This window comes from Leptopilina boulardi, unplaced genomic scaffold (genome assembly GCF_019393585.1).
Source record: "Leptopilina boulardi isolate dan_hultmark-lab unplaced genomic scaffold, ZJU_Lbou_2.1 LbouV2_138, whole genome shotgun sequence".
NCBI lineage: Eukaryota > Metazoa > Arthropoda > Insecta > Hymenoptera > Figitidae > Leptopilina > Leptopilina boulardi.
The window spans coordinates 92852-112427 of NW_026137683.1; the positions used below are offsets into that span (position 1 = coordinate 92852).

Here is a 19576-nt window from a genome sequence, read left to right on the forward strand (position 1 = left end):
TGAAGGGTCAAAACTCACACACAAAAGCTTCATTTTTTTATCAAACAGAACTGTTATGCTACTGCACATGGTAAAGGTCTTTCAGACGGTGTTGGTGCAGAATTCAAAAAAGAAGCAGTGCATGCTAGCCTTCTTTGTAAACCAAACGATGCCATTCATACATTCGAGAAATTTGTTGACTGGGCCAAAAGGAATTCCAAAAGTGTTGATGTATTTTCTTACAACGAAAAAGAACATCAAAAAACGAAAAGATTTTTAAACTCAAGATTCGCTGCTGCTCCACCAGTTCTGGATATCATGAAGAGTCACTGTTTCGTGCCAAACAATGAGGAATTAGTCATTAAAAATTTTTCAAATGCTAGTACTTCTTCGATTCTTTCATATGAGAAGTGCAAAAAGTGAAAGGTGAGAAATTAAATATTAATTTAGTTCTAAAACTAGATAACTTTTTGATATCAGTTTTTGTAAGAAAGACTTTTAATTCCAAAATATTAAAACGATTTCCGGTAGGTGTATTCCAACAAACATGAAAAACTTTCCAAAGATGAATTCACATTTGCATTTTGCGACAAAAAATCTTCTATTATCAATTTTTATAAAAATCGAGTAATTTTAACCGTTTAAAATTTTTTTAGCGGTTATAATGGATTTGCTAAATTGTTTAACACTTCTTTGGTGGTCTATAGTGACAATCAATAAAATTACAATTATTACAATATAATAATTATTTATAATAAATTATAATTTATAATTCATATATATAGATTAAAAAACATTAAACCTCGAACATAACCTTTTTTATAAACAAATTAACTGAAAACTTCGCTCGGAAAAGTATCCGGCGACCAGGAGGTTTAAAGAAGTGACGCGTTGACAGCAAAGGGCCTGACGCGTGGAGAGTGGGAGAGAAAAGCGGAAAATAGGAGAGAGGCGCGGCGGTGGAGTTTAATTGGGAAAGCATAGCAGACCCGTTAACAATGACTCAGCCAAGGACAAGAAATTCATGAAGAATAAGCAATTTTGACTATCTTCATAAATTCTAGTCACCCCTATCAGTGACATGTATCAAATGGGGTGGTTTCATTTTATTAATTAATTAAAAAAATTGAATAATTGAGTAAATGATATTCGTACAGCAATAATGGCAAAAAGGGGAAGGAATTAATTGCATAGTAATAATTAAGAAATAGATTAGAGAACAAAACTAACAAAAGTAGTATGTAAAATTTTTTTTGTTTAAATAAATATAAAAAAAATAAATTAAAAGAGTAGGAATGAAGAATGTAAAATAAACGCCTTTAAACGGTGTTAAGAACTATTGGGATCTGACATGGGGGCGGGGCCTAAAGCAATATGGCGTAAATTGGGTAACACTTTTAGTGAATTTACATGGGAATAACATGGGATGCATGTTTAAAAATCGTTTTTAAAATCGTTTAAAAAATATTGCTTAATTTAATAAATGTATAAGTGAATTTTTTTAATACAAAATTACTATTTACATTCCTATTTACAAACATGAATAAAAATATAAAAGAAATCTTATTTTTATACAAATTATTTTCTCAAATCCAGCGATACATGTGCAAGAAAAATATTTTATTTTCCTTTATATTTCATGTAATTATATGAAAATTTATAAATGTATGTATTTCATTTTTCATTGTGAAAGTCTGTTAACAAGAAGTGAAAAAAAATTTATTTATCCGTTTTTACAGTGATAAATTAACTTTCAAAATGTTCACATGCACGGGTAATATGAAAGATTATATAACCTCCAAATTTTAAAATCTTAAACTTACATGGCAAAATGTAATCACTTCTTTTGAAATGCAGAGAACATACTCTCATAGAAGGCTTTATACTGTTTATTTTTAAAGCATTTTTCCAGGCCTTTAATTGATCGACTTTTTCAAAATTATCGAACGTATTTTTCACATCCACTACTCGTTGTTTTGGTTTCGGAAATTTATGGAAAATTACGCTTAAATTTTTCGCTACAGTACTGCCACAGCCTCTCACAGAACACTTAATTCTGCAGGAAGATTTCTCACGCGGAAAAAATGTAGCTTCATTCATAATGATAAAATAATTAACAATGACAGCGGAACTACAATTGCAAGTGACACAAATAGTTATCCAAACCTAGTTACATTTTTCAACACCAGATGGCATGTGTACGAATGTCAGATCCCAATAGAAGAATTAACATAATGTCACGCATCCAACAAGCATAAGTGTAATAGAGAAAAGCAAATAAGAAAACAGAGAACACAGTATGGTGCGAGTACCGTGTATCAGAGGGGGAGAACGGTGAGCTGCAGCGCGCAGTTTCTTTCTCTCTCGCACAATGTCAAGGGACGCGCGGGGAGCTTATACTCAACGCGTTCAGCGAGGACTCCCAGCAGTATTATAGAAATAATGCATTGCATATACTGCTATTTCTTTCCCTTTATACAATATATTTTTTTAAGATAATAACCTAATTAATATAAATATTAAATTATTATTATTATTATTAATATTAAATTTTTTTTTAATTTCCATGATTTTTTTTCTTCTTCTCTTTGTTACAAAATAGAGAATAAAATAAAATTCTGAATCTAATTTTTTTAAAATTGTTACTAATAAGGTCAGTTATTTTAAAAGTTTTCTAAACAAGTTAATAAACAATAAATCAAAAAACTATTAAGAACAAAAAATTAGAGTTACAACAATAGCAACATTTGTAATAATTTATTAAACATAACAACATGAAAAGAAAGTTTTATTTTTAAAATTAAATTTAAATTATTAAGTTTTAAACATGGCAACATCGCAAATATCAGCGGGAAATTCGACACGCGAGAAACGCCGGCTTATCGCGAAAAAAAAGGAAAAACGAAACCCAGCAGAAGCTGCAAGAAAAAGTCCGGAGGAAACATATAAAGAAATAAATAAGGAAAGACAAAGAGGAATTATCTTATGCTCTTAATATAAAATTTAAAAAAAAAACTTAAAGAAAAATAAAGGTGAAATAAATGATAGTTATGTTCAGCAAAACTTACCGTTGCTGAAAAACTGGAACTAATCCCAAACAAAAGCACAATAAATAAATAATCCCTGTGGACACTTCTTCAAAGTTTCACTTAAATAAAACAAAGTAAAAGGGGGGGAGCAAACTACTAAAAGGAAAAAAACTCACTATACACAATTGTTGTTGTTGTCACTTTTCACTGTCATTAAAAAAAAGGGGGGGGGACAAACACCAGTCACAAAACACAGAAATTATAAAAAAAACGAAAGGGGCGAAAACGAAAAAATAAGGGGGAGGAACCGCGAGAGAGCGAAACAATGGGATTAAGAAATAGGGATCAGGATGAAGGAGGGACGAAGGGGGAAGTAAATCGCGACCGGCTGCAAGATGCTGCCACCGCGAGAATTAATTACGAAACTGTACCAAGTCCAGTGGCTTACCATAAGTACACAGAAAATAAAAAAGGGCGGCAACCATATAATAATTATAAATGACGAATTTTTTGTTTTCTTTTTTTTCGTACTTTTTATTAGAAAACCATTTTTTTTTTGTCTTCCATTATTAGAATTAATATTACTAGAGAAAAATAAACTAACCAAATGTATTAACATTATATTAACTATGAGTGGTATCACTAATACTTTTATTAGTACCACCAGGGATATAATTTAACGATTTTTCTTTAAATTAAAAAAAAGGAAAGGTTTAGAACAGGTAATAAGGAAAAAGAAAAACATTTCAGTTATTTTTTTTTATTAAAATCAACAATAAGGAAAAGGATTATTTCTTTATTTTTACACAAATTCAACAACCAATACACATAAATGATACACACAGGGCAATATTTTTATTAATCCTATATTTTGTTCAAAAAGTATGGAAGAATATTTTTTTTGTTAAAATCATTTTTTTAAAGGATAACACCAAAATAAAGAAAATAAAATAAAATTATCATTCATGTCAGATGACCGGCATGCGCAGAGCCCATCTCTGAAAACAAAAAAAAACTCTTTTCAACAAAAATTTTAGTAATTAAAAAAAAAGAAAAGAATAGGGAAAAAGGGAAACTTACCGTCTCCCACCTACTATCAACCAAAATAGCTTCTTCCCACTCTTCTTTATATACTTGGTAGAAAACCAATTCTAAGGCCGAATTAGAAGGACGTGGTCCATAGGTCCTAGGAAAAGCAGGCAAGCCGGAATAGGGGCTTTAACAAAGTAAAAAAAAATTTCAAAATTTAGTTTATATTATTTATTTAGTATATTATTTATTTCAAATTATGAGAGGTATTTACGTTCGAATTAACATTTTGAGACATTTTTTTTGTCTCCTACTACCTTATTCAAAATTTTAAACGAATAATTTAAATACTCACTAGCTAGAAATGTTAACGCCTAAACAGCCCCGAATTTCCTCGATCTCCAAAGCATCGGGAACAGCACACAAGGTGGGGTGTCTGAACGACGAAGGGGCCCAGTAACCGCGGTATTGGTATTTTTTTCCGTCCACCTCCAAAGGTATTCCTGGTGCCAAACAACTTCTTCCACATCGCTTTTAATTTGTTTCTTCATGTCCACCAGATCCAAAGGCCATTTAGAAAAGGAGTGGGCCCTATCCACGGCGTCCACCCAGTCGGGAATCAAAATTTGAACCCTATAGTAATAAAAAAAACACATCTAAATAAGCATAAGAACGTATTTTTTTATTATCACACAAAAAAGGGAAGTAGATAAACAAAATACATACTCCCGACAACCGCCAAACACCTTATCCAACTGCAATTTTTCCAACTCAAAACGTTTCCACACCAAAAAACTCGTCACGTCCGCCACACCACTCCTAGCCAACTCAAGGGCTAACATATACGAATCGTAAGCAAGGGAATTGGAAAACATGGTATTTTGAAAAATTTCAGATAAAAAATTAAAACAAAAAAAGAAATACAGTTTCGAAGTAGAGTATAGAACTCGCGAAAGACTACAGAGCGACTGGCCACGCAATGTAAAACGAACACTTAAAGGAAATGATTTCTGCAAATTAGCAAAAAGTAATGTGGGAAAAGATATAGAAAAGTAAAAGAGGGCTCAGCAGTTTTGTTTTTTTTTAAAAAAAGGAGAGAAATTCCACAAGCGACAAATTTAGAACATAAAATTTTATTCAAAAGGGAAATAATAACCCAGAATATAAGAAAAAAAATGAGATTACCTAAAACATGTGTTAATCCTTCGTCATTGAAGTTAAAAGTAATTCTACAATTACATATAACACTTTCTTGCATATATTCTGTTTTATTCTTTGTGTTATGTATTTGAGTTGGATATATTTAATCCTTTATGCGCAAATCCTAACTAGTCACTTTTGTTTAGTCCTATTCGCCATCGAGCTTCTATTAATTTTGTTTACTCTTTTCTGTCTTCTACCCCATAGTATCTGACTAAATAAAATTTTTACCCATATGGAGTTATTTTTTGTTTTATCATTGTCCTTTATTTTTTTCTTTGCATTTTTCTGTGTTTTCTTTACGTTAATTTTCAATTCGTTTTCTGTTTCATCATTATTTGGAAAAATTTGATTGTCCTGAGACTCTGTTTGTTTTACATCTTCTTTTTCATCTTCTTCTTCATTTTTAAGAATTGGATAATCCTGAAGGTATGGATTTTCTTCAGTGACCGACGGATAGCGATTATTTTCAATAGAATCTTCATTTTTATCGATGAATATGCATTCTTCTTGTTTGCCCTTTTTTTCTTCTTTTGACATATTTATAGTATGAATAATGAATAATCTAGAATATAAAAAAATAAACAAAAAAGGGCTGTCAGGGAACGACAGCAAGAAAAGAGAGAAAGTTAGGGGTTGGAGAACATTTTTTTTTAAATATTTTATCTCCAACATTTTTTTTGTATTATTATTTTAGACTTATACTTTTACACACCAGTAAATAAAAATTTTTTTTTGGTCTCATTTAAGTTTTTTTTTCGTAACGAAAGTAATTATTATGTTTTTTGTACCATTCTTTTTTCTGCATGAAAAAATATATATATGGGTATGTACAGGAATATATAACACGTTTTTTTTTGATTATCCAAAAGAAATTAATTGTTAATATTCCATTTTTTTTATTATTAATTTTAAGATACATCCATACACTTGGATTTATGTGTTATTTTTTTTCTAATTGAACAAATCAGTCAAATTATCACAAAAGAAAATTATAAAGTGTATATAATCAATCAATCTCAACAAAATATTATTTTACCAATTTATAACTTCATTAGAAAACAAAGAAATTTAATAATTTTGCTCATTTAGTTTTTACTTTTAGAAATATATCAGTCATTTTTTTATTATCATCAAACAACACATCATTTTTTTCATAGACGAGAACTAATTTGACCTTTACCTAAAAATCTTCCTAAAAAAAAGAGGAAACGACTATTTACCATTATAAAAGGTAAAATCAGTTCTCGATAAACATTTATTTCAGCTACTCTACAAACTACAACAATTCCACGATCTTGGACAATTTGTAAGCATGAGAAATGTACAAGGATTTATTGTAAAAAAAAATTATTATCAATAGATGACATCACACCTACACAGGCTGCCAAGGGACGTCAGCCTATACAAAGGGGGGTATTTGTTACGGACGGAATTCCGTAAATTTTTAATTTTTTTTTGTTAAATATTATTCATTAAAAATAATATTTGTTATTAAAATATTGTAAACATTCTTTTTAATTATAATCATACATCAAATGTAACACACACACATACATATATAAATTTTTCTAATCTTAAATATTCAATTATTAATTCAAATTTATTTAACAATTATTAATGATTTTATTTTATATTTATTTTAATTCTGAAATCAATGGTTATTTCGCAAATGAATTACGATTATTAAACTTCATGTTGCGAAAAAACAGCAAAAAAAAACTAAAAACTAAACTTCTAACTAAAAATATGATCAAATTTTTCAATTGTGGGATTAACAATGTATAAAAGTTTCCACATTAGTTTGGAAAATTAGGAAATATAAGAAATCATAAAGGTAATTCAGGTGGTTGAACCGATCACGCCACTAATAAAATGCAAGTTTGCCAAAACATGCATGAAAACAACGAGGTGCTGATTGCAAAATCAACCCTCCCTCTACTTAAAATTACATACAAACAGGGTGTAATCGTTGCCACCGAATTATTGTTAGAGGAGTCTTAATTTGTTTTTCCCGCAGAGCGGATGTGTTTCCCGCAAAGAGGCGAATGAATATAAAGTTTAACTCCCACTAAGAGTGGTAGAGAGTATTATTTGTTCCCCGCAGAAAGGGTTGAAATTCGTCGAGTTTATTTATAAAAATACAAGTGAATATTTCACAATTTGTGAAGTTGATTATCATATAAAAGTTCATTAAAAAAGAAAATTGAATCATTCAGTATAAAGTGTCATAAATGGTTCAGCTAAAAATCTGAAGTGTTTTATTAAATTTGATTCTCTGTCAAGAATTGAAAAGTTATACCAGTCAAAATCATGCTGTTTAGAATCTCTATGAGTAGCAGTGACACCAACTTTTGAATACGTTAAAAAAGTTCTTCTACCTAATAACTACCCCACTGACTTTATAGACAAATACATTAACAAACGTACTTGTTCTATAAAGTCCAATACTCAAAAAAACGATGCAAATAATATTTTATACAAACGAACGCCCAGTCTTCTTACCGTATGTTCCTAATTTATATGAAAAAACGTCTTCAATGCTTAGTAATTATAATATTTTAACGATTCCTACTAATAACAATGCCATGAGTCATAATTTGATCAGAAAGGGTAAGGACAAAAACAAAAAAAACAGAGGTAACTAATGTTGTTTATAAATTAAATTGCAAAAATTGTACCGCATCTTATGTTGGTGAAACAAAGAGAATGGTGGGGGTTCGCAATAATGAACATAAAAAATCAAAAGTTGGTGTCACTGCTACTCATAGAGATTCTAAAAAGCATGATTTTGACTGGTATAACTTTTCAATTCTTGACAGAGAATCAAATGAAAACAAACGCTTGATATCCGAAATGATTCATATTAATCTGCAAAAGAATGCAATAAACAAAAAAGATGACACTCAAAATCTCAGTAATTGTTACTTTCATTTTCTCAATGACAAAAAATATTCATAACTTTTATCCCTGTCTAATAATACCTTGACGTTTCTCTATTTACATTATTGAAATAAGATCAATGAACCTAATTTCACTCTACGCTTCTTCATACAACTTTGTAATTGATCAGTGTCTATTAGCAATCGTGTCAATTGAGAAGTTTAATCACTTTTAAATTTACTTATTCAAGAAAAGTTTTTTTTGAATAATGTTTTATTTTTTTTAAGGTAAATTTAGTCATTTAATTTTATTTTTTTATAAGAAATATTTTTTCTACAAATGTGTTAAAATTTTATAAAAAATTTTTTTTTTTATATTTTGTAATAAACTTTCAGGTTCTGAAGAGGATGGCTGTGCCATTGAAACGTAAAGAATAATGTTTTTATTTAATCCTTGACTCGGAATGATCGATATCATCTTCTTATATTATTAAATACTACGGAGTGAGACAATCAAAATTCTATTATTTATCATTTCAATTATTATTATTCTGGTGAGTTACTCTGAATATTTATTCTCTATTTGAAAAATAAACAATCTCATAAAGAAACATTCACATCACACACACATTTTCTACACATACAATTTATTATTTGTTGTCTCAATTACAGTGCCGCTCAGCAGATTTTGCCCACCTTTGAGAATTTTACGCTTGGCGAAAAGTTTTATATTTCGGTTGCTAACAAAGATATAATAATGAGTGAGGACTTTTTTGAAAGCTTATATCTTCTACTTTTATGATATCTAAAACAGACATTAAAAAAAATTTTTTTATTGTTTAATTGCTCAAAATAAAAATCCAAAATTTCCGGTTTTTTTTGTAATTTTAAAATCGCTGCAGTTTTTAAACCAGTCATCACATTTTAATCGTTGATAAGCCATTTGAAAGCTAATTTTATCACCTTTAAAATGATTCCTTGTAAACTTTAATACGATAATTTGTAACAAAGATATGGACAATTGTTTAAAAAAACTGCACTTTTTTTCAACTAGTCATAACTCAAGAACGATTGATTTTTGAAAAAAATTGTTGAGAAGAAAAATGTGCCTTTTTATGTATAAAATTAGAAAAAAAATATTTAGACATAAAAAAAATTTTTTTTTTTTTGACATATTTTGATTTTTTTGAAAATCAGCACTTTTTGTAATTAGTAATAAGTCGAGAACGGTTAGCTTTAGAAAAAAAATTTCAAGATAAAAAATGCCTATTTTTATGTATAGAATTAGAAAAAAAATATTTCGAATTAAAAAAAAAAATTTTTTTTTACATATTTTGAGTTTTTTTGAAAAACAAAATTTTTTAAATTACTAATAAGTCAAGAACGGTTAGCTTTTGAAAAAAATTCTTAATATAAAAAATATGTATTTTTATGTTTAGAATTGAGAAAAAAATATTACAAATAAAAAATTTGTAATCTTGAAATTTTTTTTTAAAGCTAACCGTTCTCGACTTATTACTAATTACAAAAAGTGCTGATTTTCAAAAAAATCAAAATATGTCAAAAAAAAAATTTTTTTTTTTATGTCTAAATATTTTTTTTCTAATTTTATACATAAAAAGGGCACATTTTTCTTCTCAACAATTTTTTTCAAAAATCAATCGTTCTTGAGTTATGACTAGTTGATCAGTAAAATGTATAAATCTTAAATTTACTTACATAAATCAGAAAAGTTTAGAATGATATATTTACTTGATTTTTAAACATTATATTTTATTGTAGAATTAAATTTAAATTTTTTGACATTTTTTGAGCCAACTTTCACGGTTTGCATACGGTAGGGAAGAATGTGTACATGAATTGTTTTATATAATTTGAATTGCATAACAAAATACGATTTCAATGAGCCTAAGAACGTTTAAAAATATTAATTTTTGCCAGAGAAATAAAAAGATAGTAAAAACATTGAAAATTGGGTTTTTCTTAGATATCTAATTGAAAAATTAACATATTCTCTTTGTCAAGGTGTCATTTCTTTCAGAATTTTATTAGCTTTAATAAAATAAAGAGGAAAAAATTTTAGTTTTAATATTTTTGAAGATTTGAACAGTTTTATAGTTGTTGAAAAAGCAGAGTTCGCACAATTTCGCACGGTAGTGTAAATTAACATCCGTCTTTAACACTTGCATTTTCTTAGAGAATATGATGTCAAAAATAAGTCAACAAAGTTTTATGAAGATTCGGTGAAAATTTAATGAGATATACAGACTGGATTGGACCGATTCATCGCCAAATGATGCCACAGATACAGAAATTGACATACCGAAAAATGACCCCCCGCCTCTCCGCGCATTACCAATCAAGGATAAAAAAAGGACAATGCACAAAAAGGCTCTAAAAATGTAAACCTCCCCCAAACCAGTTCTTCTACAGGACCCCAAACCTGAGCAGCGACACAACTCGAGAGGAAAACAATTCTAAAGCCAAATCCAACTCTCAAACTCCCTAAAACTCCATCATGGGGACCGCTTGGTTTCAAGCCTACCTCCATATTGAAAAGGACGAAGAGCCCCATACCAAGTGATCGGCCAATGAGAATGAATGCCGACAATCTTCAACTCCCTGGTCCGCCTTCCAGAGCAGGACCTCCACCTCGACGTCCAGGTAGACCAAAAGGAACCACCAAATCAAACGAACCCGATGGAGAAGAACCTTATAAACCTCCGGCAGCCATAGGCTCCATTGATCCGGACATTAGCTGCATAGCCCAAAGATTGAGAAAAAGGGCGACCCCTGCTCCCTAGGCCTCGATAGATTCAGCTTCCAGTTCTTCCTCAAATGAACAATTTCCCTGTAGTGAGAGTGAAAAAGAATCTGATCCCCCAGTTTTTCGAAAAGACCATAGTGCTTTCCCCAGTGTTCCGATAAACCCAACTCTTAAAGAAACTCGTGCCCCTGACAGTAAATTTAACCCCATAAAATCTTCATCCCTTTTGCTTCCCGTGTTAAGTGATTCCTACACAGTCGTTTACGTAGATGGCGCGTGTGGAGATAATGGTGGAACGAGACCGAGAGCAGGTATAGGAATCTGGTTCGGCCCGAACAACCCTCTTAACGTATCTTGACGGTATAAAGGGCGACAAACCAATAATACCTCTGAAATCGAAGCAGCCACGGTGGCGATCCATCAGGTAAGATAAGCTGGACTAAAAAAACTCAGGATTAAAAGCGATTCTAAGGTTCTGGTACAAGGCTTCAAGGAATGGGTCCCAAAGTGGGAAAGGAATGACTGGAGAACGAACGACAACAAGCCTGTTAAAAACCAAAGAACTTATGAACGACTAATAAAAGCCCTCAGACATGCTGACGTTATCTAGGAGCATGTACAAGGACATGACGGCATTGAAGGAAACGAGAATGCTGATCGTCTTGCCAGAGATGGTGCGCTTCTTGAGCCGTCATCAGAATCAAGCACGTCTTCTGAAACATCTCCAGAAGAAATCGAAGAGGAACAAATTTCAGAGAAGGTAATTATCAGCGGTTTGCCACGCCCTGCTAGCAGTGAAGAGAATTCGGATTCAGCCAGTGAAGAAGAACAACAGAACTCACATCATTCCAACATCAATCTTGATGAATCAATTCGAAAATTCGAGCAAACTCTCGTCGACAGAGGAATTAATCCAACAGAGCTTACTAATCACACGTTAGCTTGGGACCACGAAGAACTTGACCAGACAGACGCCGAGAAAACCGCATGTTTCAGAGGGAGAGAGTGACGAAGAGTACTTCGAATACCTGAAGGCATTAGACCCCTGCCAAGGAAATGATGACAACGCCTTTGCTGAAAGAGTAAATAGTTTCTTAAAACTCTACAACCAAAAAAAAGGTTAAAGAAAGAAAAGGGTAAAGAAACGCCTGTTCTCCAAACAGAGGTATTGTCTTACTTCGCTGAACCAACAGAGGGTGTATTACCAACCACTCAAGTAAACCCCAGCAATCAACTCCGTTTACTCCATTCCAAGAAAAATGCACCCTTACCCCAGATAAACTAATCAAAGAAAGGAAGAGAAACATTTTGCCACGTCGACTTCAATCAAAAAAATCCGCGAGTGAAAGTTCAGTGAAGTGCGCAGAACCAGTGAGTCCATTCCTAAAATTAAAGATACCCTATTTTGACCCTCCCACTCCATCATCAGATTCCGAAGTTCCCGATAATGAAAAACCCCCTGTTAGGAAACCAGAATTTGCGAATACCGTGAACAAATGGACGGAACCATTGACATACAAACGAGACAATTACGCCCATTTTATCTCAGAAGACTGCGAGCCTGTCGATTCTATCTCAAAACTTGTAATAGCAACGAAAAAGATAGACATGCAGGACATCCGCGACAGTAAGCCATTAAAAGGACAAGTACATCTTACCCTTTGTGGTAAATATAAGGTATATTCGATCGTTGTAAAAAAACGATATTCTGACGAATTAGATTGGACAGATGTTACTCAGGGTTTAAAAAACTTAAAGTACGCCCTCGTATTAGACAATTAAAATCATTGTCGTATGGCAAATTCTGGAGATCTATTAGGCTACCTCCCACAAAACAAACTGGCGGAACTTGTAGCAGGAATATTCCGCGGTGGCGATATAAAAATCACTTTATGCCACGGAAAAATTCAAGTTCCCCCTATCAAATTGAGACCGAAAATAATATCCAAGTTTCATAGTAGTCTTATAGGTGGTCACAAGGGTGTGACGAAAACTTACCGTAGAATACGCGAGCGATTCTACTGGCCAAGGATGCGAGACGTGGTGACTGAGTTTATTCGACAATGCAAAAGTTGTTTCAAGAATAAATTAGCCAGGGCCCGTACTCGCGATCCTATGATCATAACCGACACACCGGCTATGCCTTTCGACAAGGTATCTCTATATACTGTAGGGAAACTCCGAACCATCCCCAATGGGAACCGGCATATTCGCACAATGCAAGATAACTTTAGTAAGTATTGCATTGCCGTTCCCATCCCAGACATTAAAACCACCACTATCGCTCACACGGTGGCTACAAATCTCTTCGCAACATATGGGGCACCACGATGTGTACTCACAGATGGGGGCGGAAGCTTTGTGAGTTCTCCAATGAGGAAACTTGAAGGCATATTTGGCGTCAAACAACTCACAACATCTGGCTACAGGCCGCAAACCCACGGAGCACTTGTAACGTTCACAAAATCTTTTTCAAAATCATTATTTAAAATATCTAATAATAATGATAGTAATAATTATGTTATCTTAGTGTGGCATAATATTGTGTAAAATGCATAATATTGTATAACCTATTGTATGGTATAATTGTTATTGCATTATTATATTAAACCTAAAATTAATACGAAATTAAAAAGTGCAGTATAGACCAATACGGCAATTAAAGTTCATAAGAGGTCAAGACTGTCGCCACAGTACGTGACCATTAAAAGTCGTTCGCTTCTACAAAGAATAAGAGTAGAAGACTGACACAATGTAGCATATTTTTCGCACTCTGTAGACACATGCATATGGTGTCATACGAGGTCATCGCGGTCAATCACCTGATCATATAATCTGAATCGATTAAAGATCAACTAATCTTAGAATTAACGTATATTAATTATTTAATTAATTAGTATTATTGTTATTATATTCCATTTTACAAAATTAGTGTATGTTTGTATGATTGAATGTTTGTATAATTTTATTATTAATTTCACAAAAATAGGACCTTTTACATGACTTACATGTTTATTTATTTATTATTATTAACAATTAATATTTTTATTAATATCTTAATTAACTGAAAATAACTGGAATACATATATAAGTCATGTAATAAGATCATTTTTCCAAGAATTGTCTGGAGGAGAAGAACCAGTGCATTTCCCCACTTTTTACCAAGAAACAACAATGACTCCTCCCCATCAGATGAATTCTTATTAGTTATTATAAAGCAATTTAATTCAGATTGGGTAACAGTGACGATATAAATTATTTAATATGTTGATTGGCTATTTAAAATCGTCACAACGTCGCCTTTGCACCGTCACCCCTATACCAAAGGGTATAAAAGCCTGGAAATTCTCCTCCAGAACCGATACATTTTTCTGCAACAGTTTACTACAGACAGTTGTCTGTATTTCGGTTTTCTGTACTTTAATATTTATCCCATCATTAATAGATTCGTTTATTTATTCCGAAAGCGGATTCGGGCCTAATTGTCAAAATTAACAATTATATGGCATGGTCCATACGAACCATTGTACTCGGTATAATTTATTTCGGATTCTGATGTAAAATCTGGTCAAAGATCGGCATTCGAGTATTTTTACTTTCGATAAAAAGATAACCAAAATCTCGTACCCGTATTGACCTTCAACCAATTCTAAACATTGTTATAATATCTAAACACATAATTTATTTAACCATACTACGTATACATTCCTTCGAGGAAAGCACATAAGTAAGTTGTGAGTAATACTTGGTTGTAATACTTTATTATACTTATAATTTAATTTGATTTTATATTTTAGTTCGTATTATAATAAACTAATATTCTCTTGCATATATTTATATTTTATTTTCTTTTAACCTTTAATACTATTTTCTGTCAAATAAGTAAGAACAATTTCATAACGGTCCCCATAGGGCTGAGGCAAGAAACATTCCTACAAATAAATAAAACTAAAGCACGAATATTGCATTCATGTGAAATATTTGCTAACGACTTCCGAAGTATAAAATACCTTTTGACTACGCTTAACTTCAAAATTAAATATAAACGTAACAGTTAGCAAATTTTCTGGTGGCAGCGGTGGGATTCCTGCCAAAATTTGACATTGTTCTTAATTATAAATCTATCAGGTTCTTAACTCTGACAAGACTAATCACTCAAAATTATTACCTATTCTATCTCTGTTTTTCTTGATTTGAAATTGTGTAATTGTTAGAGAAATTTATATATTTTGTGTGCCTGTTCAAATTTATAATTTCATACATCATAACCCATTTGAACACTTCTTTAAAAAGAAGCCATTTTCGTGTCGATTATCACTTGATACAAAATTCTATCATTCAATAAACATTCATTTATCATCAATTCTTAAAATTTTTATAATAAATAAAATAAAAGAATCAATTTTATTTTATGTATACTTTGAAATTTTTATTTGGATTTGATTTGAATTGCACTTACCTGTCAATAAATCATAATTAAACACCAGCTTTTTATTGTTCGTTTTACTAGATTAAGTTAATTTTCACGTATATTATTATAATTTTTTTTATTTTTATTTTGACACTTGAATTCAATTGCTTGTGTCTTTAATTTACTTTAACTTATTTTTAATTTAGTGTAAGTTACTTTAATTTAGTTTTAATTACTTTTAGTTATTAATTTAAGTTATTTTTAAGTTACATTTAGTTGACACTTGAGCTTAATTGTTCGTGTCTTTAGTTTAATTTAGACTAAGTAATTTTAATTAGTATCTTAAGTTAACGAACAATAAATTGAATTCATATTATTACTTGGTTATGTAGTAAAATTTAATTTAATTTTAGTTAATTTTAAGTTAGTACCTTGAATTCTTGAGTGTACTGCTCGTATTCAATGGTTAAGTTACTTTAGTTACCTTTAGTTTTATTATAGTTTTATTTACCTTTTTGCTTGAGTGTACTGCTCGCATTAAAAGGAAAAATATTATAATAAATAAAAATTGATTCTTGATTTTCCTCAAACCATTTTTAAAATAAATTCTACCAAATTAACTAAAAATAAAGAAAATTTTAATTCGTTAATTACTGAATTAAGAAAAGAACTACACAACCAAACCGAAAACCTCAAAGCGGAATAAAATTTAAAAACTATTTATTTAAAAATAAAATTATTATATGTATTCTAGTAACATTACATTAAACACTATCTTTCCAAATTTAGAAATCGCATCAAACCCACATTTTCCTAATGGAAAAATTCGAACTCTAAAATACGACAAATCTTCTCTTGAAGATTTAACTGCAGAATACAATCTGTCCAAACCTATTTATTCTTTACACTATACAATTGGTTTAGAGCACGACAAAACTTTTTACGTAAAATGTGTTGTTAAAGATTATAATCAAAATAATTATTTTCAAGAAATAGGAGACGGTGAAAAACGACTAAAAGACGCTGAACATTCTGCAGCTAGAAAAATATTAGAATCTCTAAATAGAGTGTATTATTTTAGTGAACAGAAAAAGAATAATTCAGAGAAAACTTTTGTTATCTCACTACCTCTTGAAAATTCTATTAGACCAAAATTAAAATTATATAAGTGGACTAATTGTTGTGAATATTGTTTCCAACGTGGTCATACCCACTTATTTTGCTATAAACATAAATCTAATCCTAATAATCAAAAGGAAATTGAAAAATAAAATCAAACTTTTATTTTAATAACCCTACTGAGATACATCTTATTTTATTTTTTCTTATACGTATCAGTAATAAGTACGTGCAGGAAATTAGGATTAATGGTCTTTTTACAATAAATGACACCACCCCATAAAAAGAAACGCAAATATTATCAAAGACACTTTCGATCCCTTTTAAACATGACTGACGAAGCAAACAACCATCCAGGTGAACTTGTAGAACAACATAACCCTCAAAATAATGATGATAATACACTAGGTACCGAAATCGATCATAATGTAACTACTGAAATGGTCACAAGTATGGCAGAATGCATAGCGTTACAACAACCCAGACAGCACGCAAGTTGGCAGCAAACTTGCAGCCGACTTGCTTTGCTAGTTGGCTGCAAGCTGGCAGCCAATTTGAAATGTCCCACCCTTTGCAAACTTGCTGCCAACTTGCAGCAAGTTTGCAAAGGGTGGGACATTGCAAGTTGGCTGCCAGCTTGCAGCCAACTGGCAATGCAAGTTTGCTCCAAGTTTGCAAATTTTAGTAATTATTTAAAAAAATTTTTTTGAAAATCTGCTTTTTAACTCTTTTTTAAATGTAGACCATAAAATTAAATTTAAAATTAATCGAAAATCAAATGGATTTAATTATTTATGTTAATTTATGTTTTTTCATCTAAATTTTTTTATTCTTTTAAATTTAACCATTTTAGATAAAAATTATGAAAAATAATAATAGAATTTAATTCCTGTCACATCAGCTATTGATTAATTTTTGAAATATACTTGTTGCAAGCTTTTCAGATATATAAAAAAATTTTTAATTTAAAAATTACATTTCAATTTTTTTTGTATTTGAAAACCTTTCTGACATTATATAATTAATAACAAATATAATAACAAATAACAAACAAATATTTAATAATAAATGTGAAAAACAATATTTATTTTATTTTAATTCGTAGAAAAATATTTGCTTTTCAAGCTGCTTATTGATTTTTTTTTTAAATTAGCATTTCAAAGATTTTGAAAAGCAGTTTTTGATAATAAAATTTACAATGTTTGTACAACTTATTTATTGTCAAGTCTTGTCTTCCTTGAAGAGTCCACAGATGGAATTTGTAGTTCCGAAACCTGCTAAACGTTTGAACCTAATAAAAAATAAAAAATTCTTATATTTATAAAAGTATGCATTAAAATAGTTAATTTAAGTATGAAAAATTTTTAATTCATAATTTTTTCTTTAAAATTATAAAATTTATAAAATTCTTTACAAGGAAAGAATGTTTTTTTAAAAGTTTATTATATATAAAAATAAGAAATATAAAATATGAAAATAAAAATATGTTTGGCAAACACAGAAAAACATTAGCAATTAACAATTCATTTTTGAATTCAATAAATTAAAAAATTAACCTTTATCAAAGATTAAAATTTTTTTATTTTTCGAAAAACCTACAAATTACAACTTAAAAAAATATTAGAAATTACTTAAAAAATAATTAAAAAATGGTGAAATCAACAGATCGTGTTACAAAAATTACAAACAAATTTTGAAAAGATCAGGGGCGTATCCAGGGGAGGGGTTTGGGGGTTGAAACCCCCCCCCCCGAAATGTTAGATTTTTTTACCCCTTTCACTTTTTTCAAAGGCAAAAAATAAAATTTACTCTTACAAAATCCCCCCCGAAATTTTTTTCTGGCTACGCCCCTGGAAAAGATAAAGTAGAAATATATAAAATAAGAATATTAAAAATAGATTTGACAATAAATTAAAGCTTTTTTAGGAGCATTTAAAATTGATTTAATGAATAATTACGAATTTTTTAATGAAAATTAATTCAAGAAGTTCTGTGTAGAAAATTTTATTTATTTAAATAAATATTTAATACTTACGTTTTTTGTTTACTTTAATAACGGTGTATGCCTTAAGGGAAGCAAAATTAGGTCCTCATTCGTTGGTATTCGCCATACTTTTGAATGAAAATTGGTGATAGGGGTTGAGAACTCTGATCTTCGTGAATCTGTTGCCATATGTATATTGATGTCCCTTGAATCTGGAGTATCGTAGACGCTGCTGGTTTTTGTGAATGGTTTGACAATTAAAAGGATATCATTCGTATTGGATATTACAATGTTTGTTACTTTTCCGAAAGTACCATCTCGCAAAAGAATGCAACTGTCCTTAGGCGTGCTACAGTCAATTGTAAAGTCCTCGTGCTTTAATGCTTTATATTGCTTTTTGATGTTTGTGCAATTCTTAGTTATTGGACCGCTGTTGTGTGTTTTAAAGAAAGAGTATGGGGTTTCATTTTTTAACTTCTTAATACTTTGGCGTTCGGAATATCGACGAGCAATTTGTTCCAGAGGCTTGTGACCTTTCCTAATCATTCTCTTTTTGGAGGACATCTCGTTTTCAAATTTGAAAGCACTGAATTCATCAAGAGCTCCATATTCTTCTACATCTTCACAGATGTGCAATAAATTATGCACATTGTGCGAAACAAACTGTTTACCGTAAATGCGTTGAAAGCCTAGAACAAACTTTTTCAACATTTCCTGAGATTTATTTATATTCTCTGGCACTTTAACAAGAGTTTTACTCACGAGAATTGATGTAGCATTATGCAGCAATAAAAAATTTTCATAAATTTCTTGATTTACAATATTTTCTAGAGCAATGGGGCCTGTATACAAAAGAAAAGTTCTGAATTCGGTGGCCTTCCAATGAACGAATTCTAGAAGGGAACGAGCTTTCCTATTAAATTCTGCTGGGATACTTTTTTTTTAAATCATTAATGTTTTTGAAATTGCAGTAATTTCTGATGCTTCCAATTTTGGACCCATTATCCAAAGACGAATAAGTTTCTTCATAACTCCTAGTAAAATAAGGTGCATATAATCGAGTGGAATTGATGTTATGCAGCCAAAGTTTGGAATTTTCTTTAAAATGGTTTCCTTCCCGTCATCACATTCTTTATAATCATTATCTGCAAATCCTTTGTCGGTCTTCATGTCAAA

The 19576-nt window shown here is 30.6% G+C and overlaps 1 protein-coding gene across 1 annotated transcript; it reads right to left on the minus strand.

The window, feature by feature from the left end:
- Window positions 1-17601: 17601 nt before the first annotated feature.
- LOC127291512 (uncharacterized) lies at window positions 17602-19336 on the minus strand. The gene is made up of 2 exons (XM_051320699.1): window positions 18452-19336; window positions 17602-17707 (listed from the first exon to the last, which is right to left on the minus strand). The coding sequence occupies exon 1, from the start codon at window positions 19109-19111 to the stop codon at window positions 18461-18463; it is 651 nt and encodes a 216-aa protein (XP_051176656.1). The 5' UTR covers window positions 19112-19336; the 3' UTR covers window positions 17602-17707; window positions 18452-18460.
- Window positions 19337-19576: the final 240 nt, after the last annotated feature.